Below are 22,866 nucleotides of genomic sequence, written 5' to 3' on the forward strand. Positions count from 1 at the left end.
TTAGTATTTCAATTCTTTTTATTCCATTTCTCTATTTCACCCAAATGGCAGTTATTCCTCAGCAATCATGTTGCTGTGTATATGATCCATTTTGGGCTACAATTCAATTTACTTTCAATCAAGCATTAACGAAATTGCACTTAGGGGAGGGGCTTTGCAAATTAATCTCCCAAAATAAATTCCACTTCAAGGATTCATCGTGAAAGCTGGTTGATTTATAGAGATACAAACACCAACAAAGTTTCCAACTTCTAAAACTCTGAGAGCTTTGGTTCGGAACGTGGTGAATGTGGATTCCCGTCAGTTCTTCGCATAACTTAGGAACTTCTGAAAGAAGAGAAATCACCACCTCAAAGTGTGGTGTCACATTATTCGGTCTGGAGCTGTCGCCTCTCCCACCCCCAGTAAAGAGGTTCAGAGCAGACTGACCCTCTTCGCGACTCATTCGTTCTTATCTCCATGCACTAAAGGGCCAGCTTCTGTACATTTCCCCATCCGTTCTTGCAGTTTCTTGGCGGATACTGCGAGTCGCAGGCAGACCCCCGGGGGCTCATCACCACGTTCTGCCATAGAGCAGGTTGGCGCCGAGCACGCCTCCGCCATAGTCCCCGGTGGCGGTGTCCAGGGCCGCTAAGCCGCCCCCGGGACCGTGCAGAGCGGGCGGGCTGGACGAAAGCTCCTCGAGCTCTGACGCGGGCGTCGGGGCCTGCGGCTGCTGGCCGCCCTGGCCAGGCGTCGGGGTGCCCGCGCCGTTCTGGCACGGCTTGCCGTCCTTCACCAGCACCGGTACGGCCACGCGGCGCGGCGACGGCGGCGGCGGAGGCGGTGGAGGACCCAGGCCGCCCTCCTGTTGCAGCTGCTGTGCCGCCTTGTCCTTGGCCTGTCTCTTCATCTTGTAGCGATGGTTCTGGAACCAGATCTTGACCTGCGTGGGCGTCAGGTGGATCATGCTGGCGAGGTGCTCGCGCTCGGGCGCCGACAGGTACTTCTGCTGCTTGAAGCGCCGCTCCAGCTCGTAGACCTGAGCTTGCGAGAAGAGCACTCGGCGCTTCCTTCGCGGCGCGGCCGCGTGCAGCGGTGCCAGAGACTTGGCGGCGTCCGCGATGCCGGTCAGCGAACCCATGCCGGCCACGTTCACACCCGCCGACGGCCCCATGAACCTGGAGACTGGGGAGGGGGCCCAAAAAGGACGGCCGGTGAGCCCCGAGCCTGCGAGAACCGCTCCCGCCGTCGCCCCGCTCGCTTTAAGTGATGGCACGGGGGCCCCGACTGCATCGCGGGACCCCTCGAGCGCCGCGGCCCGCGCCCCACTCTCTCCGCGTGCCCAGGGGCCCGGCAACCCCCGCGCGCCCCAGGGGTCTCCCAAGAAACCCCGCGCGTCCCAGGCCGCCCTGCGCGTCCCAAACCTCGACCCAGAACCCCTCACGAGCCCTAGGCCGCGTCCCAGGACACCCCGCGCGTCGGCCCTCGGGCGCCGCTGACTAGAACGCCAGCACCCTCGCGCCCCGGCTGTGGCGGGAAAAGCCCGCGCCGCCAGCCTGCCCTCAGTCCCGCGCTTCTGGCCCCGCTCACTTGACGAGTAGCGCGGGTCCGTGTTGGCGCCGTACCAGCCGGTGGCCGCGGCCGCCGCGCCGCCCCGCATGCCGTCCGTGTAGGCGGGCAGCTCACCCATGTTGCCCAGGCCGCCGTTGCAGTAGCTGCCCATTGCGCTGTGCGGGAACTGCGAGACGCCGGGAGGCATGTGGTAGGTGGCGGCCGCCGCCGCTGCCGCTGCCGCTGCCGCTGCCGCCGCCGCCGCGTTGTGTCCGGCCATGGCGTGGGGCGGCTGCATGCCGGCCACGGCCGCCGCCTGCGAGGAGGGGCCAGTCGGTGGCGCGCGGTAGGCGGCGGCCCCCAGGGGCGCCCCCAGGCCAGGCGGCGCACCGTCCATGACGCCGCCGAACTTCTTGTAGGTCTCCTCGATGGGGCTCAGGATGTCGGACACAGAGAAGGGCGTCGTGTGCTTGGGGCTCAACGACATGGCTCGGCGGACAGCCAGGTAGGGGGGCCCGGGGCGGGCGCGGGCGGGACGCGGCGGCCGCTGGTCGCCGCCACTTCGGCCCGGCGGCAGCGCCAGTGGAGAGCTGTCCGCGGCGCGGCGAGCCCCCGAGCTGCGGGATCTTGGGTTTATTTTAGTCCAGCGCCAGGTTTACGACAGACTCGGGGGGCGGAGCAATATCCCCAACGAGCAAACAATGGTCATTGACATCTTTTTCTCTCACCCCCCTTCCCCATAACGGAGGCAAAAAAGGTAAAGGGCCAGTTGGGTGTTTCTTGAAAATATCACCTCCCCTTTCTATCTCCATCCTTCGCTCTCCTATCCAGGTTACCTTAGCCCTGGAGAAATAAAAACTCTGAGGCCACTGAAAGACCCACGCTTGTTTCGTGCATACTGGGAGTTTTCCTAAAGTGACTTTGTAGCAAAGTTCAGTACAACGTGGAGGGTGGGGGGTGGGGGAGAACAAACAGCTGTTAAGTTTGGGAGGGGGATGATTTGCAGGGCTCACCTCCTTTCTAGCTACCAGCCCCTCACTGGCTCCATCAGCTAAAGTGTTAAAAAAAAAAAAAGGCTCTTGGGTCCCACCATAAGAGCAGATAAAGAGGAGAGGTACAATGACAGTCCTCTGGCATTGTAGGGCTCTCTAATTTATGCATCGTTAGATCCTTTAAAGCATCATTTTGTAGGCAACCTAACGGACACTTCCAAATTAGCTCAAAGTATCCAAATCTAAAGAAGAGGGACAACACACACAGATACTGGCTTACAGAGATGCTGGCTTGTAAGTATGCTGTTTCTACTCTCAGGCTAGAAACTGAACAAGACAAAGTGTATTTGCTAAAAACGTCTCATATTTAATTTGCACCTTCATTACCTCTATCTTTTCTTTGTCCCCATTCCCAGAATCTGACTTACAGTTTATTCTTCTGTCACTACTCTACTATGAGAGAGGGAGGGAAAGAGAAAGAGACAGAGGGAGGGTAGGGGAAGGGAGAGAGGGGGAGGGAGGAAGAGAGGGAGGGAGGGGAAGAGAGAGAGAGAGAGAGAGAGAGAGAGAGAGAGAGAGAGAGAGAGAGAGTTCAAGTATGTTTTTTGTAATGGATCTTTTTGGTGGTGTTGGGAAAATAACCTGTTTAAGGGGTATCAACATTGATGTGGATGCAGAAAGAAGGTTAAAACAGCAGCTCATCTTGAAAAATGCAAACCCATAAGCTAATTTTTTTTAAAAAAAGTGTTGTCTCTTGGTATACAAATGTTCCTGCATAACAAAGAACTTAAACTTTTTGAACTTACAGAAAGTGCCGAGCAAGACAAAAGACAAAGAAGTGTGCAGGCACCAGTAAAACTGGAAAACATGGGGATGAGAGGGAAACAAAGACACGTTTTAAAAGTTTTCCTGGAAACTGGAAATGTTTCTTCTGCAAGATTTTATTGTGTCTAAAAACCAAAGAGTAACTACCAAAGTTTAACCTGGCAGCACGTGCCTTGAAGATCTGAGCAGTTCAGCATTATCTTTTTCTTGGTTTCCTGTGGTTTGAATGTCCTTGGTGGTTTTGTCTTATTATTTTAATCAACAACTGTGTTCATTTCAGTGTACTTTTGCAAAGAATCTGCCTTTTGTAGGGAGAAAAAGACCTATGATCACTCGTGGAAAGAAAAGGACAACCAGAGTAGTGGTTAATATTTTAAAACACTGTGAGACAAAATGCCAGCTTCTAGCAGTTGTTTACAGACATCAGTTACTGCCTTAACAAGGTTAGTATTGCTACAGTCTGACATAATGCTACTTTTACAGGTCTTTCCTGAACTTGAGACACTTGAGCTAGGTCACTTATGCTGGAACTGCCTACTTATATTTCTTGAACTAATGATATACAAAGAAGCCTTTACGGGGGAGGGCACTCAAATGCTGGGATCCTTTTACAGTGTGGGTTTTAAACTTTGTTTTGCTTTAAATTGTATTCTTTACTACTTACTAGATTAAAAACAACAGAAAGTAATCTTAAACTTTAAACAAAGATAAGTATAGTTTTCATAATATCTGTGAATATGAAAGTCTCTTGCAAGTCATTTTATGTTTCAAGTTTGGACACATTTAAAAATGAAACAATTATCATAAACTTCATGTTGATGAGCTATCCAAGCCAGAAAAAATAGTTATAGTTCTTTCAGATGATTTTGTTTTCAAGTTACACATTTTATCTTGTGACATTTTATTTGTAAAACTTCAGTGTGACAATTTTATAAGTGTTTATACTATATTTTATTCAGTTTATCAGTGCACTCAGATCTGGAGGTTTCCTACTATAAGGTGAAAATATAAAACAAAACAGAATTTCTGCCAAAATTCACTTTCTGACTGCTTAGGAACATCATAGGCCAAGGAGAATTCCTCTCCTGGACATGAAATGTTCTGAAAGGAAAAAAAATCTTAAAATCTTCTACATTTTCTTTTATCAGTTATTTGCATCTTACCCTAGAAATTTGACATCTTTAAAATGTTGTTATTTGGATGTGTGTAGATGAGTTTGATAATAGACTCTGGAGAATATATACATGTACATCTAATGATAAAATAGTATGATACTCTGTTGAAGATTTCCATCAAACTCATTTCATCCAATTATTCTCTGCCCAAATTGTGAATGGAAGTTTCTAGTTAGTGATTGTTAAACACCGTTGACTATGTGTTGTGAAAATGTATTTCTCAGGAATGCTTTCTTGTTATTCCCTTCCCTTCTCTTAGCACTTAGCAGAAAGAAAGGAAAGAAAGAAACTCTTAAAGAGAATACAGTAGTGAAAAGAGATGGTTCTCCCTCTCCTACTCTAGTTTCCTTTCCCATTTCCTCTCCTCACAACACTTGACATTGTATTCTGCTAGGATTGGCTCCTGGTCTTGAAGTACAATGCTACTTTACATACAGGGGACAGCATGGATTTGGTTTTTTCCGTGCCTTGACTGTTTTCCATAGTTCAGATTTTTGTAGTTTCACACATCACACAACACTGGAAACTTACTAAAACAGCTTATAGCAGAAAAAGAAAATTTTCCTAGACAAAAAGATTCAGTAGGCTCATCCCCCTCCTTTTTTTTAAAACAAAAATTGACATTTATTGAAAATCTCTGATATATTAGTTAACTTTAGAAACAAAAATTCCTGGCAAGAAGCTAAACTAAACTAAAATACTAAAATCAGAAGAAAGAGCCTTCCTTGTAATTGGGATTTACTGTTGTCATGCAGCTCAGCCAGAGGGGCCTGGGAAAAGGGGAGTAACCTTGTGACAGACCCCCCTTTGAATTAGAGTTCCAGCTAGAACCAAGAGGGAGATTTTGTCTTTCTATGGTGGCACATAGATTGTCACTAGCTCCTGAATTTCTGCATCAGGGTGACTGTTCTTGAAAATATTACTCTTCTGAATAATCAAGAATATAAGTGCTGTTTAGAAATGAGACTTTTGCTGTACTTAGAAATTGTTTGAAATAGTTGTAAACTTATTTGATTAGTAAAATTCTCATGTTGGAGAAGTAGCTGTAATATAACAATTGTGACCTTTTTTTAATTGGAAAGAAATAAAGAATCATGTCAATAGCACTAGTTTTGTGCAGCAAAATTTGAATGTATAAACAAAATGCTAAGGAGACAAAATGAAGTTTATTCTTAAATTTTTGATAATTTTATCAATTTCTGGAATTTAGTTCCCATTTTTGTTTATAGTTTTCCTAGATGCTTTTAGTTTTAATTGGTTGTTTAAATTATTTCACATTTCTTTGGCTAATTTTACTCATATATTTATGACTCTCTCTGTTACACAGTGCTACTTTCATATTTTCTTTATAAAATACAGTCTTTGTGATTTAACTACCTACAAAAAGACTCTTGACTGAATCTGAAAAATATTCAGATATTTTTAGATGAAAAATATTATGCTTTCTCTTCAGTGGTAAGTCTAATCAATGGTTTTATTTTAAGTTAGTACAATTATTAATAGTACATTTTTTGAACATCATGAGAACAAATGGGAAATATCAGCAATGTTATCATTGGCTAAATCATAATGATTTTTTAATATGATTACCCCAGAGCAAAAACAAAGAAACAAAGCAAAACAAGTAATATAAAACAACCCACACCAAACAATGTACTTCTCCTGATATTATAGGAAAGCTGTAATCTTAGTTTTTAAGTTGTAGCAGAAAATAACAGTGTATGTATGTATGTATGTATGTATGTTTATATAAAACAAGAAGAATACATCTACTACATTATAATTCCCTTACCTTAGGTATATACTCTTAAATTAGATATTTATACTTTTCTTTAGTTTTAAAAATAGTGTTTTAGTGTATGCTATAGGAAAACTAACAATATAGGAATATAATTTTTGTTTCTAAACAACAAGTTATGTGTATATCTTGCTGCCATAGAACGTTCAAAACTTTATTTCTATTTGTTTTTCACATATTTTAGAATGTCATTAAATTCCTGTTATAAAAGGAATAATTTGAATTTTAAGAAAAAATAATTTCTATTATTTTATGCAGGGACAAAGTTCTAATTTCTCTCTATATACATTCTTAATAGGTACTACTACACATAGTCTTTAAAATATATACCTTTATAACTTCATACACAATCAATTTCCCCAGTCCAAGTTAGTCCATAATTTTCATGTAAGTTATATTAATGTTGCATCACCTTAGCTTTACAAGTTAGCTTTTAATATCTGAGCTGAGTAGTTGGTTTATTTGTTGCCAGCACTTACTTGAAGGAGAACTCCAATTTATGACATTTGGTGAGTTGATTATTAGATTGTTGCATTGTTATTAAAGCTGTACTATGTTCATTTTAGAAGAAATAACTAAAGTAATCTTATAACCAGAGAATAGTTTCTTCACTTTTTTTGTCTATATTGTTAATGTCAAGGTGTTATTTAATAACTGTTTATGCATATCAGTCTGAATATTTGATTGATAATTGTACTTACAAGGAAGTGTCTACCTCATAAAACATTTGGGTAAATTTCAAGCAATTTAATTATTAGCTTAATAATATGCATTAAAAAGCCTGATACAAAAGAGTTAATTACTCTATTCATTGTGAGTACCATCAGGAAAATTTTATTGATAAAGCTGCCTCATAAGATCTCAAAAATAAAATCAAGTTGGATGTAGTAACACATTGGTAATCATAAATCTCTTGAGGCATAAGAATTGTGGGTTCAAGGCTAGCCTGCGTGTCATAGTCAATCTGAAGCCAACTTGGGCTACAGGAGGAGATCTGCCAATAAATAAGCAAACAGATAGCTGTGGAGTTTTTAATGCTGTTTCGGTTCTGGAGTGCTGAGGATCAATCCCAAGGCTAAATGCTTCGAACAACCCTCAGTTAATAAAACCACAAACTGTTTGTCAGATGTACTTGAAAATTATTTCCCTAAAGTACCTAGCTGTGAAGTAAAGTAAGAATGGGATCTGACCCTTTGACAAAAGTTTTAAAAAATGAAATACTAATTATGAAATTTGAATATAGGGAGTAATATAACAACTATATGGGAAGGGTTTGTTTGTTATCGTTTTAGAAAAATAGAAGAATTTTACAAGATACAAAAGTGTCACAAAGCACAGGGCATTGTAATTCAGTCTAAATTACAACTCCAGAGAAATAAGATTCGCTTGAGAAATTTTGAACTAGTTTAAGTGAAAAGCAATTTGTTGTTGGTATGTTGATAAGAATGTATAATATCTGATGAAGACAAAAGTGGCAAATTATTATTTCCATAATAAAAAGCCTAAAACTGCAGTATCAGTTTAAGAGCAACACTAATTCAGTAATAAAAGATGATGAGTCTCAATAAGTGAAGTCAAATTATGTAGTAAAGATGAAACTTTTAAAAATCTAATTGATACTTTTATATAGTTAACTTTTAGACAATATAAATAATGTTGAATACAAGGGATATATAGATCTGAAGTTGTGTCCTTATATAAACAATCTGTTTATATATTAGATATAATAATATTTATATGTTATATATTATAAATATATTTCTTTAGGATAATCAGTGATAATGCATATGTGATTGAGCTGCTGTTGGAAGACTGCCTCGACTTAGCTTTTACTAATGATTTTCAGAGATTGAAAAGGTAGTGGAAATGGTGGTTTAGAAATTGCTTTCTAAGGACACTGAAGGATGGAAGAGAAACCTGGGGCTTCCCATACCCTCTGAAATCATCTTTGCATAAAACCAGGTTTAGCAGAGACAAGTGTCATTTTAAGTACCTGTCATGAAAAAAGTGGCATAAAGAGATTATTTGAGCATGGTTCTTTAATGACAAATCATGGTATATGCTTTATACTCCTACCAAAAAGAAATAATGTTGTGCATATTCAATGTAGTCTCTGTGACTGAATTTATCCTCATAGATAATAAATGAACATGAGTGAGCATTCATGAAAAGTCAAACTTTTCATGACTAAGGAAGTCTGTTTATGAAGGTAGGGATGGTGGTGCACACCTTTAATGTCAGCAGTAAAGGGACTGAAAAAGGAAGCTGATGGGTTTGAAGTCAGCCTATGCTTCATAGTGAAAACTAATCTTAAAAAAAAAGGAAAGGAAAGTTAACAACAAACTACTTATCTTTACTTATTTAGGTTACATCATTTGTATGTGTTCAAGCCAGCTGTGTTTGTCATATAGATATTTTGACACCCAGGAGGAAATGTATCGGAAAAATGCAGTTTATTTGTTCTCTGATTCTGAAAAATATATGGCAGGTTATCAAGATCCCACAAATAAGAACTTTATTGAAAGAATAGGAAGAAAAAATTTAACTATACAGACACAAAGTCTTCTAAATTTATCAGCTTCTCAGAACTTGTCCTACTTGGAATGTGGCAGTAGGTCACCTAGAGTTATTAATGTCTTATAACATACTCAATGCTGTAATGAGTTTTATGTGTTTGTCTAAGTTAACTGATACATAGAACTTAAACATGTAATTGACATTGGTATACAATTAAGTAAATATTCTGAATAGGAGAGGAAAGAAGTACTCAGAAAATTGTACATCAGTTTCTTCTGAGTCTGCAATGGTGATGGGTCAAGACTTATGCTGTCTTTGAGTATCAATTGTAGAGGCTATTTTTATATTGCCTGATGACTTTGATGGTACTTACACAAAGTTTACAAAGTTAATACTCATGTGGATATTTGTTTCCAGATTGATACAAATGGATATCCAGATGGATATGTGTGCTGCCCCATGTCCACCTCTCCTTTGGGATAGCCAGACCACTTGCACACAGAGCTGGCCTGGAGGGAGGGAAGTTAACTGGGCACAAGTGGATGCAGTGCAGGATCTTGGTCAGCAATGAATGCATGGGTAATGAACACATCCAGGAACAGCTTCAGAGAACTGGTTGGATTACGAGGAGTAGGAGAGAAGGGGGGGGCATTTATGCCCCTGGGGAGGTGGCCAGAGTATCTGGGGCAAGGTTTGTGTGGCTGGGGCAGGGGGGTTGGAAGATCCTTATCTACATACTCAGGTACTGTAGGATCTGAGGATGGAGTTGAGAATCTGGGGACCTTATAAGGTCAAATGAATGAAGCCTGATAACTGTTATTAGAACTTACAATAAATTCTTACCAGGGTTGATGGTGGGGGAGCTGGCCTTATGGCTTCAGGTTTGAAGCAGGGGCAGGTTAGCCAACTCCTGCTGTCCTCAAGATTAGGGTACCCAGGGCCAAAGCTCCTTCAACCATTCCTCTGTAACCCTGGGTCATTACAGTCCCACAGATAAGTATATGTGTATATACATATGAGCATAATATAAAGTTTCAACTGCTTGTAAGTGGTTACTGGATGAAAGAAGTTTTTTTCTACAGATTCTTCAGGATTAAAATAATTTCTTTAGAAAATTTGAAAGTATAATTTCCCATGTTATAGTGAATTACAAATTTATAGACCATTGTTATTGATCATTGACGTCAATTTGGTATTATTAAGATTATAAGTAATGAAGAGAGGCTTGTTGTAAAGTAATATAAAAGTATATATAATTCTCAAGTAGGTGGGTTGTACTTAACCCAATGTATCTGAAGTATTATTTCCATCTATTAACTTAATTTTTAAAGTTTTATTTTTTTTTAAAGATTTATTCATTTATTATATATAAGTACATTGTAGCTGTCTTCAGATACACCAGAAGAGGGCATCAGATCCCATTACAGATGGTTGTGAGCCACCATGTGGTTGCTGGGAATTGAACTCAGGACCTCTGGAAGAGCAGTCACTGCTCTTAACCACTGACCCATCTCTCCAGCCCCCGTTTTGTTTATTTTTATGTTTGTGTTTTACAAGCATGTAAGTGCAATATGTGTGTGTAGTGCCTGGGGAAGCTAGAAGAGGGTGTTGGATCTCCTGGAACTAGAGTTACAGGCAATTGTGGGCAGCCATGTGAGTGGTTGGAACTGAACCCTGATCCTCTGGAAGAGCAGGCGTTGTTCCTAACTAAGTCATCTCTAAAGTTGGTGTATATGAAAAGGTTAAGGTTTTCTTTTCTATGTGCTAGACCTTTGCAATTTTATGATTACTCCTGGCTTGAAGTAGCCATACTTCAAGGGCTCAGTGGCCATGTGTCATTCATGATTATTGTGTTGAGAGGTAGTGCTCCTATAGTGTTCTATTCAAATTTCCTATACATCTAAATGTATGTATATTCATTGTCATTACAAATATGTGTTTTCACAGAAATTCACATTGATCTGAAATTTGTGCACCAGATTTGGCTTAGCACCTATTTTCTTTATACCCCAGGAATTAAATGGCGTCTCCCTCCCCTTCCCCTCCCCCTTCCCTTCCCCCTCCCTCTCTCTCCCTTCACTCCCCCTTTCTCTCTCTCTCTCTCTCTCTCTCTCTCTCTCTCTCTCTCTCTCTCTCTCTCTCTCTCTCTCGATTGCTAAGTAGTCTTGGCTGGTCTGGTGTTCACTAGCTCAGACTAGCTTCAAACGCATGGCAATCCTCCTGCTCAGCTTCCTCAGTGCTGGGATTACCATGTTCAACTGTTAAGTCAAATAAATAATATTAGTTCATCTGATGTGAAAACCCCATAAAAACTCAGATTTAAGTACTCATAAATAAAGGTTTATTGAACACATTTATACTCATTTGTTTGTGGCTGTGTTCATAACATAACAACAAAGCAGCTATGACAATGAGTACTGTCCCATAGCCCTAAATTTTTTTACAGATACTATTGACTAACCCTTGCTAGTGAAATGGAAAATCACCTTTGCTATACACAATCCCGTATGTGTCTTAAGAACTAATCATTATTAAGGTTTTATGTGCAATTTTATGATTTTTAGATATTTTTATATTTATGTATTTATGTATAGAGATGTGGTATATAGTATGCTCTCTATGTGTGTGTATAAATATATAAATATGTATGTGCAAACATGTTCATATCCTGTAGTTTTATGTATCTAGAACACATTTACATTTTTATGTAATGGTATTATTACATCTGCTCTGATTTCCTTTACTCAACTATATTTTTTATCAATTGGCATGTCAGTAGTTATACGTATGCTCCATACACAAACACACACACACACACACACACACACACACACACACATGTTTGTTACAGTGTAGGTATTCATCTTCTTTTTTATTATTTTTTAAAATTTTTTGAGATAGAATGTCTTTGTGTGTAGCCCTGGCTGTCCTAGAACTTGCTCTGTAGAACAGAGTGGTCTTACAGAAATCCCCCTGCCTCTTGTCTCCCAAGTGCTGGGATTAAAGGCATGCCCCACCATGCCCAGCTTCCATCTTCTTTCTAATGATCACATTCTGTTCCACAATATGAGTTTACATAAGTTGTTTAACCAGTTTCCAATGAGTGTATATTCATTCTTTTTCTTGTTTGTTCGTTTATTTATTCTATCATTCCTTCCTCTCTTCCTTCCTGAGTTATCTTTCTTTCCCTTTTTATTTTCTGTTATAAACAGTGCTATAGGTAACATACATATAGGTTCTTGTGGCTCATAAGTTTTTGCAAGGTCAATTTCTAGAAGTAAAATTTAATCTAAGTATGAGGTTTTACATTTGGTAGAGGTTGCTAAATTACCTTTAAAAAACTACCAGTCTACATGGAAGTATGCATAAACTTTCTCCCCATGTCCTTGCCAACACTAGCTAATTCCTAAATTTAAAAATTACATTTATTTTGTGTTAATGTTTGTATGTGTGTGCATATATGTGCCATAATGTGTGCTCATATGCATGTACATGTGCATGTATGTGAGAGCATTTTGGACATTTGTGTGTGTGTTAGATAGATGGGGGGAGGGAGGGAGGGAGGGAGGAGGGGAGGGGAGGGCACAATTTATAGCAAATAGTTCTATTTTCTATCATGTAGGTCTTTGGAATTGATTATGCATGGGGGACAAGTGACTGAGCCACTGAGTCATCTCTCAAGCCTTAAACCGTTTAATACTAGTTCAGTATTAGATAATTATTTTAGTATCTCCAGTACTTTTCTGTTTTTTTAAAATACTGTCCCTTATTTGAAAAGAACAAAAAAATTAACCAAAGAATATATAAAGTATAAAAATAGCGTTCCCTGAAATAATGTCCAGAAGTATCACTATATAAAAGCTTAGACTGTTGTTTTCATTTTTTCTTATTATTCTAAGAACAATATTGTACAGTAAAATGTAATTATATTTTAGAATTACATGGACTTTGGTTAAATCCTATTCCACCAAACTGTAAATTTTGGTGACAAATGTTACTTAAGCCTTCTGCATTTCACCATTCTTAACTGTAAAAATGTGCCAGATAAAATGGGTTAAATTGTCATAAAAGTCCCCCCAAGATGTCCACTTTATTCTTTCTTTTACTTGTTTATAAGAACAACAAAAAGATTATTTCCAAGAATACTGTTTAATTGCAGATGTTTGGGGACCTATATGTAAATGGAGATGGCTTAGTAATGATGTCCAATATGTTTACAAATCTATATATATCGAAAGATTAATTTCCTCAAGGCTGTCATTTTATTATGATCTCATGACATTTCTCCTTCAGTTATATCATCCTCTTGTCACATACTACTCTATAGCCAAGATGTGGAATAATATCCTACTTGTTGGGAAAATATATCTTCAGGCATAAAAGAAATACCTTCCTCTTTAGTCTCCTTACTCTATTTGTCTGTCTGTCTGTGTTTTTTAGAAGAAAGAACTGTATAATCCTGGAATTAATCAAATTTTATTAAGCAAATGGTTTTCAATGGAAAATTACATGCCAAGGAAGAATATAACATTGAGAATTATATCCTAGGAAACCATAGATGAGGACTTTATGAACTGTATAGGTTGAGGAAATAGAAGGTGGAAATCATAGTCCCAACAGAAGAATATTTTAGGAGCATTTATAGAAGTTATTTATGTATGTATGTATATATGGTATGATATACATATTTGAATATTTTTTATTTTCAAAAAGGTTGAATTTATTATGTAACCAAAGGTCACTTTGAATTTACAATCCTGTCTCAGCCTTTTAAGAGCTGGGAGTATAGGCATATCACCGTATCTGGTAGTTTAAAATCAGTGTTTACTTAGTGCCTACTGCTATGATTTATATGTAAGTTTGTGTTCCAAAGCTTCATATACTGAAAACTTAGTTCCTCTTAAGAGAGTGACTGGGGATGCATTTCAGTGGAGGAGTGCTTCTCTAGCATCCATAAGGCCCTAAATTCAATTTCCAGAACAAAAAAAAGGCGGGGGGAAGGGAAGGAGGGAGGCCTAGTACTAAACAGGACATTTATGAACTATTTAGGGTATTGCCTTTGAATGGGGTTAATACAGTTTTCTTGGGACCTCACTTATCACTTCTTGTAAGACTGCATTGTATTAAAGCAAGGATACTCTTACTATTGACTTTTCTACATGTGTCAATTTTCCTTCTATGTTGTGACACTTCATCGGAGGTCAAACAGATGGGAACACTTGATCTTAGACTTTCATCCTCTACAATTATTAGTTAAATAAACCTACTTTCTTAATAAATACACGGCTTTGGATACCTTAGTATAGCAGCAAAAACTAGACATGTGCCGAGCCCTACAATATGTACAGTGTTTAGAGAAAGACATTGTTTCATTCAAATGGAGTATAAGCTACAAATTAAGAATCAATGGAAGATAGAATTGGAAAGTTAGATAGGGTCCAGATGATAAAGAACTTTGCTAAATACTAAGTATTGGGACTTTATCCACAAAGAACAAGACTAGATTTATGTTTTGGGAAATCATACTGCCATCAGTATAGATGAAGAATTCAGGAATATTAATGCTTGAAGCAGAGCATTCAGTTGAAAGTTGTTATAAAAACTTACACGGGGGCTGGGGATTTAGCTCAGTGGTAGAGCGCTTACCTAGGAAGCGCAAGGCCCTGGGTTCGGTCCCCAGCTCCGAAAAAAAAAAAAAAACCAAAAAAAAAAAAACAAAAAAAACAAACTTACACAAAGAAATGTTAAGTTCAGAAATTTAGGCTGAACAAGCCCAAGTGCTATGAGCAGAACTTAATGGGTGATTCTTGTGGGAGCTCAGAAAGTTAGAATGCAGATAAGAATGTGAACAGTAAAGATTATGAGATAACAAATAGCAACAGACTGGAATGGTTTTCCTAGGTTTAACTACACATACACTTAAACTTAAAGGTCACTGCAACCATAGTCCAAGGGGGACCATCTACTGCATCATTCATGTGATGCTGCTTTTGCAGGCAGGTAGAAATCAAATTACAGAATCACAGATACATATGCATTTTAAGGAAGCCCTAAAAAGCAGATGGTATGTCAGATTCTCTTGCAAGGAGTCCATGAGAGATCAATGTGTGAAGCTCTTAGGTTAAAGTCTAAGTTGTAATGGAGATGCTAGGATGTTGGACAGAGTAGGAATGTAGAATGTCTGCCAAGAAAAACTATAGGCTACAAGTGAATGCAGCTTAAGAGAAGCCATATAGGCCCACAGATAGTAAAGCCATAGGGATGGGACTGCCCATGCTTGGTAGTGCTCGCATCAGGTCACCACATATTCTAGTTGTGTGACACGAAGTTATGGGATTTAATCTTTTTCTTATTGTATTTGGTCTAGCTCTGGTCCCATTCCTCCTTTCTGTGTCCCCATTCCTTTCCATCCCACACTTGTCTTTTCAAACTTGGTTTTTCCAGCCCTGACTGGAACTTTCTTTGTAGACCAGGCTGGCTTCAAACTCAGAGATTCACCTGCTTCAGCCTTCTGAGTGCTGGGATTGTGCACTGCCGTCATCACAGACAATCTCATTCTTCTCTTAAGAATAGGAATATTAGGTCTGGAGGGATTACTCAGCAGTTAAGAGCATTGATTGCCTTTTCAGAGAACCCGAGTTTGGTTCCCAGTACCCATATGGTGGTTCACAATAGTCTGTAACTCCAGTCCCAGGGATTCTGATACCCTCTTCTGGCATCAGTCTAGGATAGTGCATGCATGTGTACAGACAAACATGCAACCAAAACACCCATACACATAAAATGAGTAATTTAAAAATTTTCTACTAAGAAAAGGGAATATTTGTATCACTGTGTACTAGAAATATGGAGTACTTTTATTTTACAAGGATTCACAGGCAAGAGAATGCCTTGAACTTTAGTATAGACTTTGTACTTGGGCTTATGAATAACTTTGAATGGAACTACAGAGACTTTTCACACTGGGCTAGTGAAATTTGTGTAGAAATATAGCTTAGCCTTTTGAAGAGACAGTGCTGGGAAATTATGGTTTAAAGTAATGTATTTGTGTGTGAAGTTGGCAAGGGACAGACTTGTGGTAGTTAATGTTCATGGTCAGTTTGACCACATAGAATTAGGAGATTGATGAGGTGTGTCTTTATTTCTAGGGAGGATTCATTTAAAGAGGATGATAGAACTTGAATGTGGCCACAGCCCTATGTACGATAGGAATTTGGACAGAATGAATGAAGAAGAAAGAGAAAGCCAACGAAGCATTGACATTCCTCTTTCTCTGCTTCCTCTTCATGACTGAACTTCTCTGGTATGGCTTCTCCACTATAAGCAAATGAATGCTATGAAACCATGAGCAGAATAAATCCTGCTTCCCTTAAGTTTTTCTACATCAGGCATTTTTTTTTGTCACAACAATGAGAAAAGTAAAGGTGTCATCTTACTTGCTTCTTTGGGGGATTTTTGCTTCAAACTTATACTGGCTCCTACCTGCTCAGACTGACTCCAAATGACACGAGGGAGGCAAAGCTTGTGTCTCTTCTACAACAAACTTAGAGTGTCTTCTTAAATACAATGGAAGTATTCCTATCACAGAACATTGGAAACCTACAAGTTAGGACATTTTTGTTTGTTTGCTTGTTGTTTGGAGAGCCAGTTAACCAGTATACCAGCAGCTTAATTCCTGACTGGCTTGACTACCAGGAATTCATTTTCTAGCCAATCAGATCCATGGGGGAGTGGTCCCCTATAGCTGGTTATTCTCTACTCTCAGCTTTTCACAGTGCTCAGCTCATATCATGGTAAAAGTGCTTGAGTAGCATTAACATAATATCCCCTACTTCCGTGCTGTTCACCACATAGATGCTAAAAGTCTACATATTCCTTTGAACTCTGAAGACCTGAGTGCTTTCCAAAATAATGTTACATTCTGTCAGTCTAGGGTTTTAGTATACCCTGAGGTATAATTTTATCTGTCATTGTCTTTGTTCAAATAGCATGAACCTGGTTTAGTTTTCTAAAGGAAACATTCCACTCATTTAAACTTAGAGTAAGCATTGTTCTTCAAAGATGTGCAGTTGAGGTAAAGCAAAGGAAGTTTGTACAAAGGGAATTAATAAAATATCTTGCCAGGATGAGTTTGATGAGGAGATGGAATAATCAAATGATCAAATGTTAATGTGAAAATTGGATTTTTTTGGTACAACTCCATCTGACTTATTGATACACTGAGTATAAGTATGCTTTAGGGACAAAGTTACCAGATAAAATACTGCTTCAGTAACATTTAGTTTGTTTGTTTGTTTGTTTCTATACCTACATTAAAAAGCAGCCATGGAAGTAGAGAAGGTTGTGAAAGATACACAAGAGATGGAATATATGAATCTTAAAATCCATGAATCCATCATATGAACATCTTTATTCTTTAAATTTTAGATAGAAACAAATTCAAACTCATGTAGAAATTCATACCACTATTTTGTATTTAAACCTCTGTAGTTCATATATTCCATCTCTTGTGTATCTTTCACAACCTTCTCTACTTCCATGGCTGCTTTTGTCAGGGACAAATGGAATTAGAAATTCACATCCCACTAGGACATCATTACTTATTTTCTCTCTGCATATTGGTGTCATTTCTTCCTTAACTGATCATTATCCTCTGTGTTGCAAAAAAACAAGGCCAGCAACTCTGTATAGGATGCTGTAGTCTAATCCTATAAAAGACTGTTTGATTGAACTTGGTACAAGTGCTAACCTGCTATGGCAGGTTAAAGACTTGTTTAATATTAGGTTAAAGATATTTATGTGCTTGAGATGGGAGGAGTAGAGAACAGCTAACAAAAGGTGGTGAAAAGCTAGAAAAATTGAACATGATTGCCACACCTCTGTTTTACAATAGATTTCATCCAGAACCCTTTTCTTAGACTTTTCTGTTATCATTGTTGCTACTATCTTTGCAATATCCTTAGGTTTTCTTACTGTTTCCCCTCTACTTTATGCTTATTCTATGATCCCAATATTGACTCCCTTTACTTTTCTTGTCTTTCACAAATAATAAAATATGGTGTTCTGATCAATAATAAATCTCAAACTTGTTTTTTTCATGCTAGTAAAAAAATAAATAAATACAGCAACAAGAACAGAAAACTACCACTCTGCTACACCATCAGCTCCAGGATCTCATAGGTTTTTTTTTTTTTTAATATATCTCAGGCTGCCTGCTTCCACCAGGCTTTTTTCTCTCCATTTTCTCCAAATATCCATTAAGAAGAGTGTATTTTTTTATATTCTTTTCAGAACTTCCTACACATTAGAACCAACTTGTATCTAGCCATCTCATACATTAAGGGAGGTGAAGAGACAACCTTTTACTTGATTTCTACTCAGAAAATCCATTGCTTTTAGGACCCCGACTAAAACTGTAGGTAACTTTCCCAATGATTCTATTTCTAGAAGTTCTGTGAACAGTCTGTGGTCTTCTCTTTATCCTAAGAACTCTCTGCTACCTACCTTTGTGCTATCCTCCTCCCAGCAGGCATCAAGACCCAGCTCAGATTCTCTCCTCTGGTGACGCTCCTCCCTTTGATCTTTTCTGATGTCATATTTCATTTTAGATTTTGGGTTTTTTTTGAGTGATGTAAAAATGACTGCAATGATATTAAATTTATCATTTGCATTCATCATTTTTATTATCTACTTGTTAAAGTGCATTATGTGGAAACAGCTGTATTCTGATAGAATACTAGGTAGAAATATAAAACAGGGCAAGTAACTTGGCTTCATTTGGTCTGTACATGTATAAAATGAAGAGTGGATTTGCTTTCGGAAAACATTACAGGTTAAATTCATAAGAGTTCAAAATGCCAATAAGGCAAAAATAAATCACAAGCAAGGCTAAAGGACATATAGCAGCAGAGGTGAACTAAGTTCTCAATTCATGTTTAAGGTAAGCCGGGTAAGTCAGGCCCTTGGGAAACACAAGGTGTGTTCTGGACTATTATACAGGCAGGGAAGGCCAGTCCAGGTGTTGGTCCCCATTAGGTCCTACCTTGGATCATAAAGGTTGATAGAGATATCGAACAATTTTGTAAATAGTTCATGAAAAGACAAGAGACATCAAAGAAAGCATTCCTCTACCTACAAACATCTTTGTGAAGCCTGATAGGACAATTGAACTCAGGATTAAACCCACTGTTCCCTACTTTTTAAAGACAGCTGCTGGAATTTAGAGGGGTGCTTGGCAAACAAAGAAAGAGGTAGTAGGTCTGGTGCCATTGAAGTACTTATATATGATTGCTTATGTCAAAGCTACGTAAGGATGATGCTTTTGCCATGCAGTATGTTATCTATTCTTTTTTTTGTGGAAGAAAAACTTTAATTGCTGTTGTATAAAACACATGTATGAAATAAGAATTGGTTTTGAATAACATTAGTAGAGAATATACTCTAGAAAGTGGAGGTAATGGATGTAAAAACTCTGGCAGCAATTTAATAGAACAGTCACAGCTGGTCAGCTGAGGCCACATCTAATGGGGACGAAAGCCTTGTCTGTGAGGGTTTTGGACAATGCCTGCAGAAATATTACACTGTGCATAAACCAAATTGAATTGTTTTTGCAAATGTCATAAGGATTCATACAGTCAGAGTTCTTTTCTACATGTACTTCAGTTCCATAGCAAGAGTGGCATAGAACACCTAAACACAGACGAGAGCATTCGTGCAAGATATCTAATTCCTTGACATAATAATGCATACACTTCAAAATGATTACACTATCATTACACCTGGGGCTTTCTGCAACTACAAAGTGGTGGTTATGGTTAGCATGGCCCCCAGGATCAACATCTAGAAAGCAGCCACTACCTCCTATGTGTCTTCTCTTTTTGTGGCTTTTTTTTCTTCTTCGTTTTTTTCTAATCAACTATGCTGTTGTTGCTGTTTCTTAGCAAAACTGGTAAAAACAAAATTGTAATCGTTGGATATAGCACTCTGGCAATCAAGATGTTTAAAACTGCTAATCTTCTGGGGTGAAGAAAACATTGTGCGACATTTAGAACTCTGATTAACAAACAAGGTGATCACAAAATTTCCTGGCTTGAAGATTTCCATAACTTTCCTGATCAGGTCATGATAGGAGGTCTGACTTAGGTTTGTTTCAAAGCTAACGTAAGAAAATTCTGGTTCTGGAGTGATGTGAATAGTCCAATATGTTCTATCTGGTTTCATTCCATTCATTGAGTAGCCACAGGGATTGAACAGTGTGGCATCAACAACAGAACCTGGTATCAGGTCATGAATTCTACTCTCATGAGTGACATCCTTTGCAGTAACACCATCTTTCATGTAGAACTGGTCCATAACTGCTGGGTCAAACTCACTCTTCAGAATTTCTAGGGTTTGATTTGGCTGATTGATTACTCGACTCTCTGGGAGATCCAAAGTATACAAGTACCAACAGTCAGAATTTATATGTTTCATGCAATATGCTCCATTTGGGGAAATTGCATTAAGAAACTCACTCTGTTTCTTCCTGGAAATTCCGGTGTGGGTACCCTTGGTGAGAAGGCTTCATGAAATTCTTACAAGAATAAAAGAAGCTTTAAATTGAGTCAAACCCACTGTAGTCCCTAATAAGCTTCAACAGGGAAACCAGTGCTTTCAGTAAGATGGTGGTACCACATGTCTTCAAAATAAAACATCTCTTGGAGACAAACACGCTACTCTAAGTACATAAGCTTCCTGCTTGTCAGTCTTTGTCACAGTTATGGTTGACATATTATTATTCAAAAGGGCATCCCACTCAGACCTTGGGGCGGTATGAAGATCCCTAGATCCCTGGTTTGTGTCGAACTGCTGTCTGGAAAACCTGACCTTCAAATGTTTCTCGGTCCCTTCAAAAAAAATGTGCAACTTCCATCACTGTGAGACTAATGAACAGCCAACAACCACAGAAAATCAACTAAACTAAATCTCTTGTACTGCCGCTCCTGCTGCAACTGCAGATTGTTCCGGAGGTGTTACTAAAGTAGTAGTAGTAGTTGTTGTTGTTGTTGTTGTTCTTGTTCTTCTTCTTGTTCTTGTTCTTCTTGTTCTTGTTCTTGTTCTTCTTGTTCTTCTTGTTCTTGTTCTTCTTCTTGTTCTTGTTCTTCTTCTTCTTCTTCTTCTTCTTCTTCTTCTTCTTCTTCTTCTTCTTCTTCTTCTTCTTCTTCTTCTTCTTCTTCTTCTTCTTCTCCTCTTCCTCCTTCTCCTCCTCTTCCTCTTCCTCCTCCTTCCTTCTCCTTCTCCTCCTTCTTTTTCTTCTTCTTTGCTATAATTTTATATTAACTTTTTTAAAAAAGGGCTAATAAAATTTCCTCCTTCCTTCTCCTTCTCCTCCTTCTTTTTCTTCTTCTTTGCTATAATTTTATATTAACTTTTTTTTAAAAAAGGGCTAATAAAATTTTCCCAGCTATTTTTGTGAATGAAAGTTGAACCTGAGTTTGTTGGAAATAGAGGCAGAAACAGTTAAGTCTCTTGTAGTCTGCTGCTTTCCTGTTAGAGGGAGTCGAGCAAGTGCTAGCTAATGTTGCTGGCCATACTGTGTAAGCCATGTTATCTAGTCTATCATTGGCTTTGTTCATTTCCCATTTGTGGGTGAAGGACCTCAATGTAGAAGAGTTGACAGCTTACCAGAAGGAACAAGAAAGTGTTTCTGGCTCCTCAGAAAGACAGATTTGATAGCTCAGACAAAAGCTGCTAAGATGTGACTATAGCCTTCCATACTCTGGATTTTGAAGAAAATGCCAAAAAGAGGGCTGATTGGCCAAGCTGTGCCACATTCAAAAAATATTTATGATGGAGGGAAATGTATACTACAAAAAATAATATTGCTATCTGTAGTGGCAATGCCTTCAAGCAAACCACAAAGAATAATTTACAAAGGATATAGGAAAAGTCACCACCTGAATAAAAGAGTTTATTCCTCCATAGTATGAAGGACGTGCAAATAAAATATCCATGAGAAGATATTCTTTGCTCCCAGGAAAATCTACATTATACATAGAGCTAAAGAATATAAAACAACACAGGCAGGTTGTTGACAAGACTGTGAAATAATATAGCATTTTTGCCTGTAAGTTTTATATGCACATCTCCCATCTTCTTTTACATATCAAATTCATTTCTGGGAAAGTATCTTGCTCTGTATTTTTATCAATAGAACAATGCTATGAAATCACTGAAAAGAACAAGAGAAGGCTACATTCATCTACTTCTATACCTAGTAAACACCACAGTGATAATATTGAGTAACAAACAAAAAAGTTTAGGCGATGGGGAGATTGTTTAGCTGTCAAGAGCATTGGTTGTCTTCCAGAGACATTTAATTTAATTCCCAGGATACATGTGGTGACTTATGTACATATAAAATGCCTGAGCTTTATTTTTTCATTTAATTGATATGTCTATAAATCTTACAAATTTTATGTTGGTGTGGTTAAGACCTAACACTGTTATCAGTATTTCTCTATTTAATCAGTGACATGCAAAAAAGATGCAAATAAGGGCTGATGAAATGGCTCAGCAGGTAAAGCACTTGCTCCCAAGCCTAACGGATGACCTGAGTTCAGCTGCCAGGACCCATAGGGTAGAAGGAGAGAAGAGAGCTCTGCAAGTAGTTTCCTAATCCCCACACATGCTCTGTGGTTTGTGATAATGCCACCCCACGAATAACAGATAATAAATGTAAAAAAGTTAAAGTGAAAAGCAACTCTATATATTCTCTCTATATCTTTTACAAGTGCCTTAAGCAACTATATTCATTGACATTTATATATCAGAGGCAAAAATAAGAGGTTACAATAGAATTAACACCTTCAATACTTAAATCCTAAAACTAATTATGTTGCCAGAATAATGAAATGAAAATGTTAACATGCTTAAACTGTCATCTGAAAGTCTTTCTGATATCACAATGAAATGTATGCTATCCTTGCCACAATTTGTCACAGTTCCATAGTTACATTCCAGTTTCTAGAAATACCTGTTTCAATAT

General features: G+C 38.6%; 1 protein-coding gene, 1 long non-coding RNA gene and 1 pseudogene across 2 annotated transcripts in view; 1 reads left to right on the forward strand and 2 right to left on the reverse strand.

The window, feature by feature from the left end:
* Nkx2-4 (NK2 homeobox 4) lies at positions 1-2,176 on the reverse strand. The gene is made up of 2 exons (XM_087654960.1): positions 1,573-2,176; positions 1-1,167 (listed from the first exon to the last, which is right to left on the reverse strand). Exons 1-2 carry the CDS (start codon positions 2,018-2,020, stop codon positions 554-556), a joined length of 1,062 nt encoding a protein of 353 aa, XP_087511086.1. The 5' UTR covers positions 2,021-2,176; the 3' UTR covers positions 1-553.
* Positions 1,500-22,866, forward strand: part of LOC102547081 (uncharacterized) — a 26,776-nt gene continuing 5,409 nt past the window's right edge. Inside the window, exons 1-5 of the long non-coding RNA XR_015683854.1 lie at positions 1,500-1,744; positions 1,953-2,038; positions 2,725-2,819; positions 3,662-3,793; positions 15,989-16,143. This is a non-coding gene — a long non-coding RNA (uncharacterized LOC102547081). The remainder of the gene's footprint in view (positions 1,745-1,952; positions 2,039-2,724; positions 2,820-3,661; positions 3,794-15,988; positions 16,144-22,866) is intronic.
* Positions 19,193-21,421, reverse strand: Amd1-ps3 (adenosylmethionine decarboxylase 1, pseudogene 3; annotated as a pseudogene).

Source organism: Rattus norvegicus, chromosome 3 (assembly GCF_021556685.1).
Source record: "Rattus norvegicus strain SHRSP/BbbUtx chromosome 3, alternate assembly SHRSP_T2T, whole genome shotgun sequence".
NCBI lineage: Eukaryota > Metazoa > Chordata > Mammalia > Rodentia > Muridae > Rattus > Rattus norvegicus.

Excerpts from the sequence above, each read along its gene's own strand:
- Nkx2-4 (XM_087654960.1), bottom strand. The coding sequence starts at position 2,020 with ATGTCGTTGAGCCCCAAGCACACGACGCCCTTCTCTGTGTCCGACATC. Across the intron at positions 1,168-1,572 it reads GGACCCGCGCTACTCGTCAA|TCTCCAGGTTCATGGGGCCG; the intron begins GTGAGCGGGGCC and ends CCCCCTCCCCAG.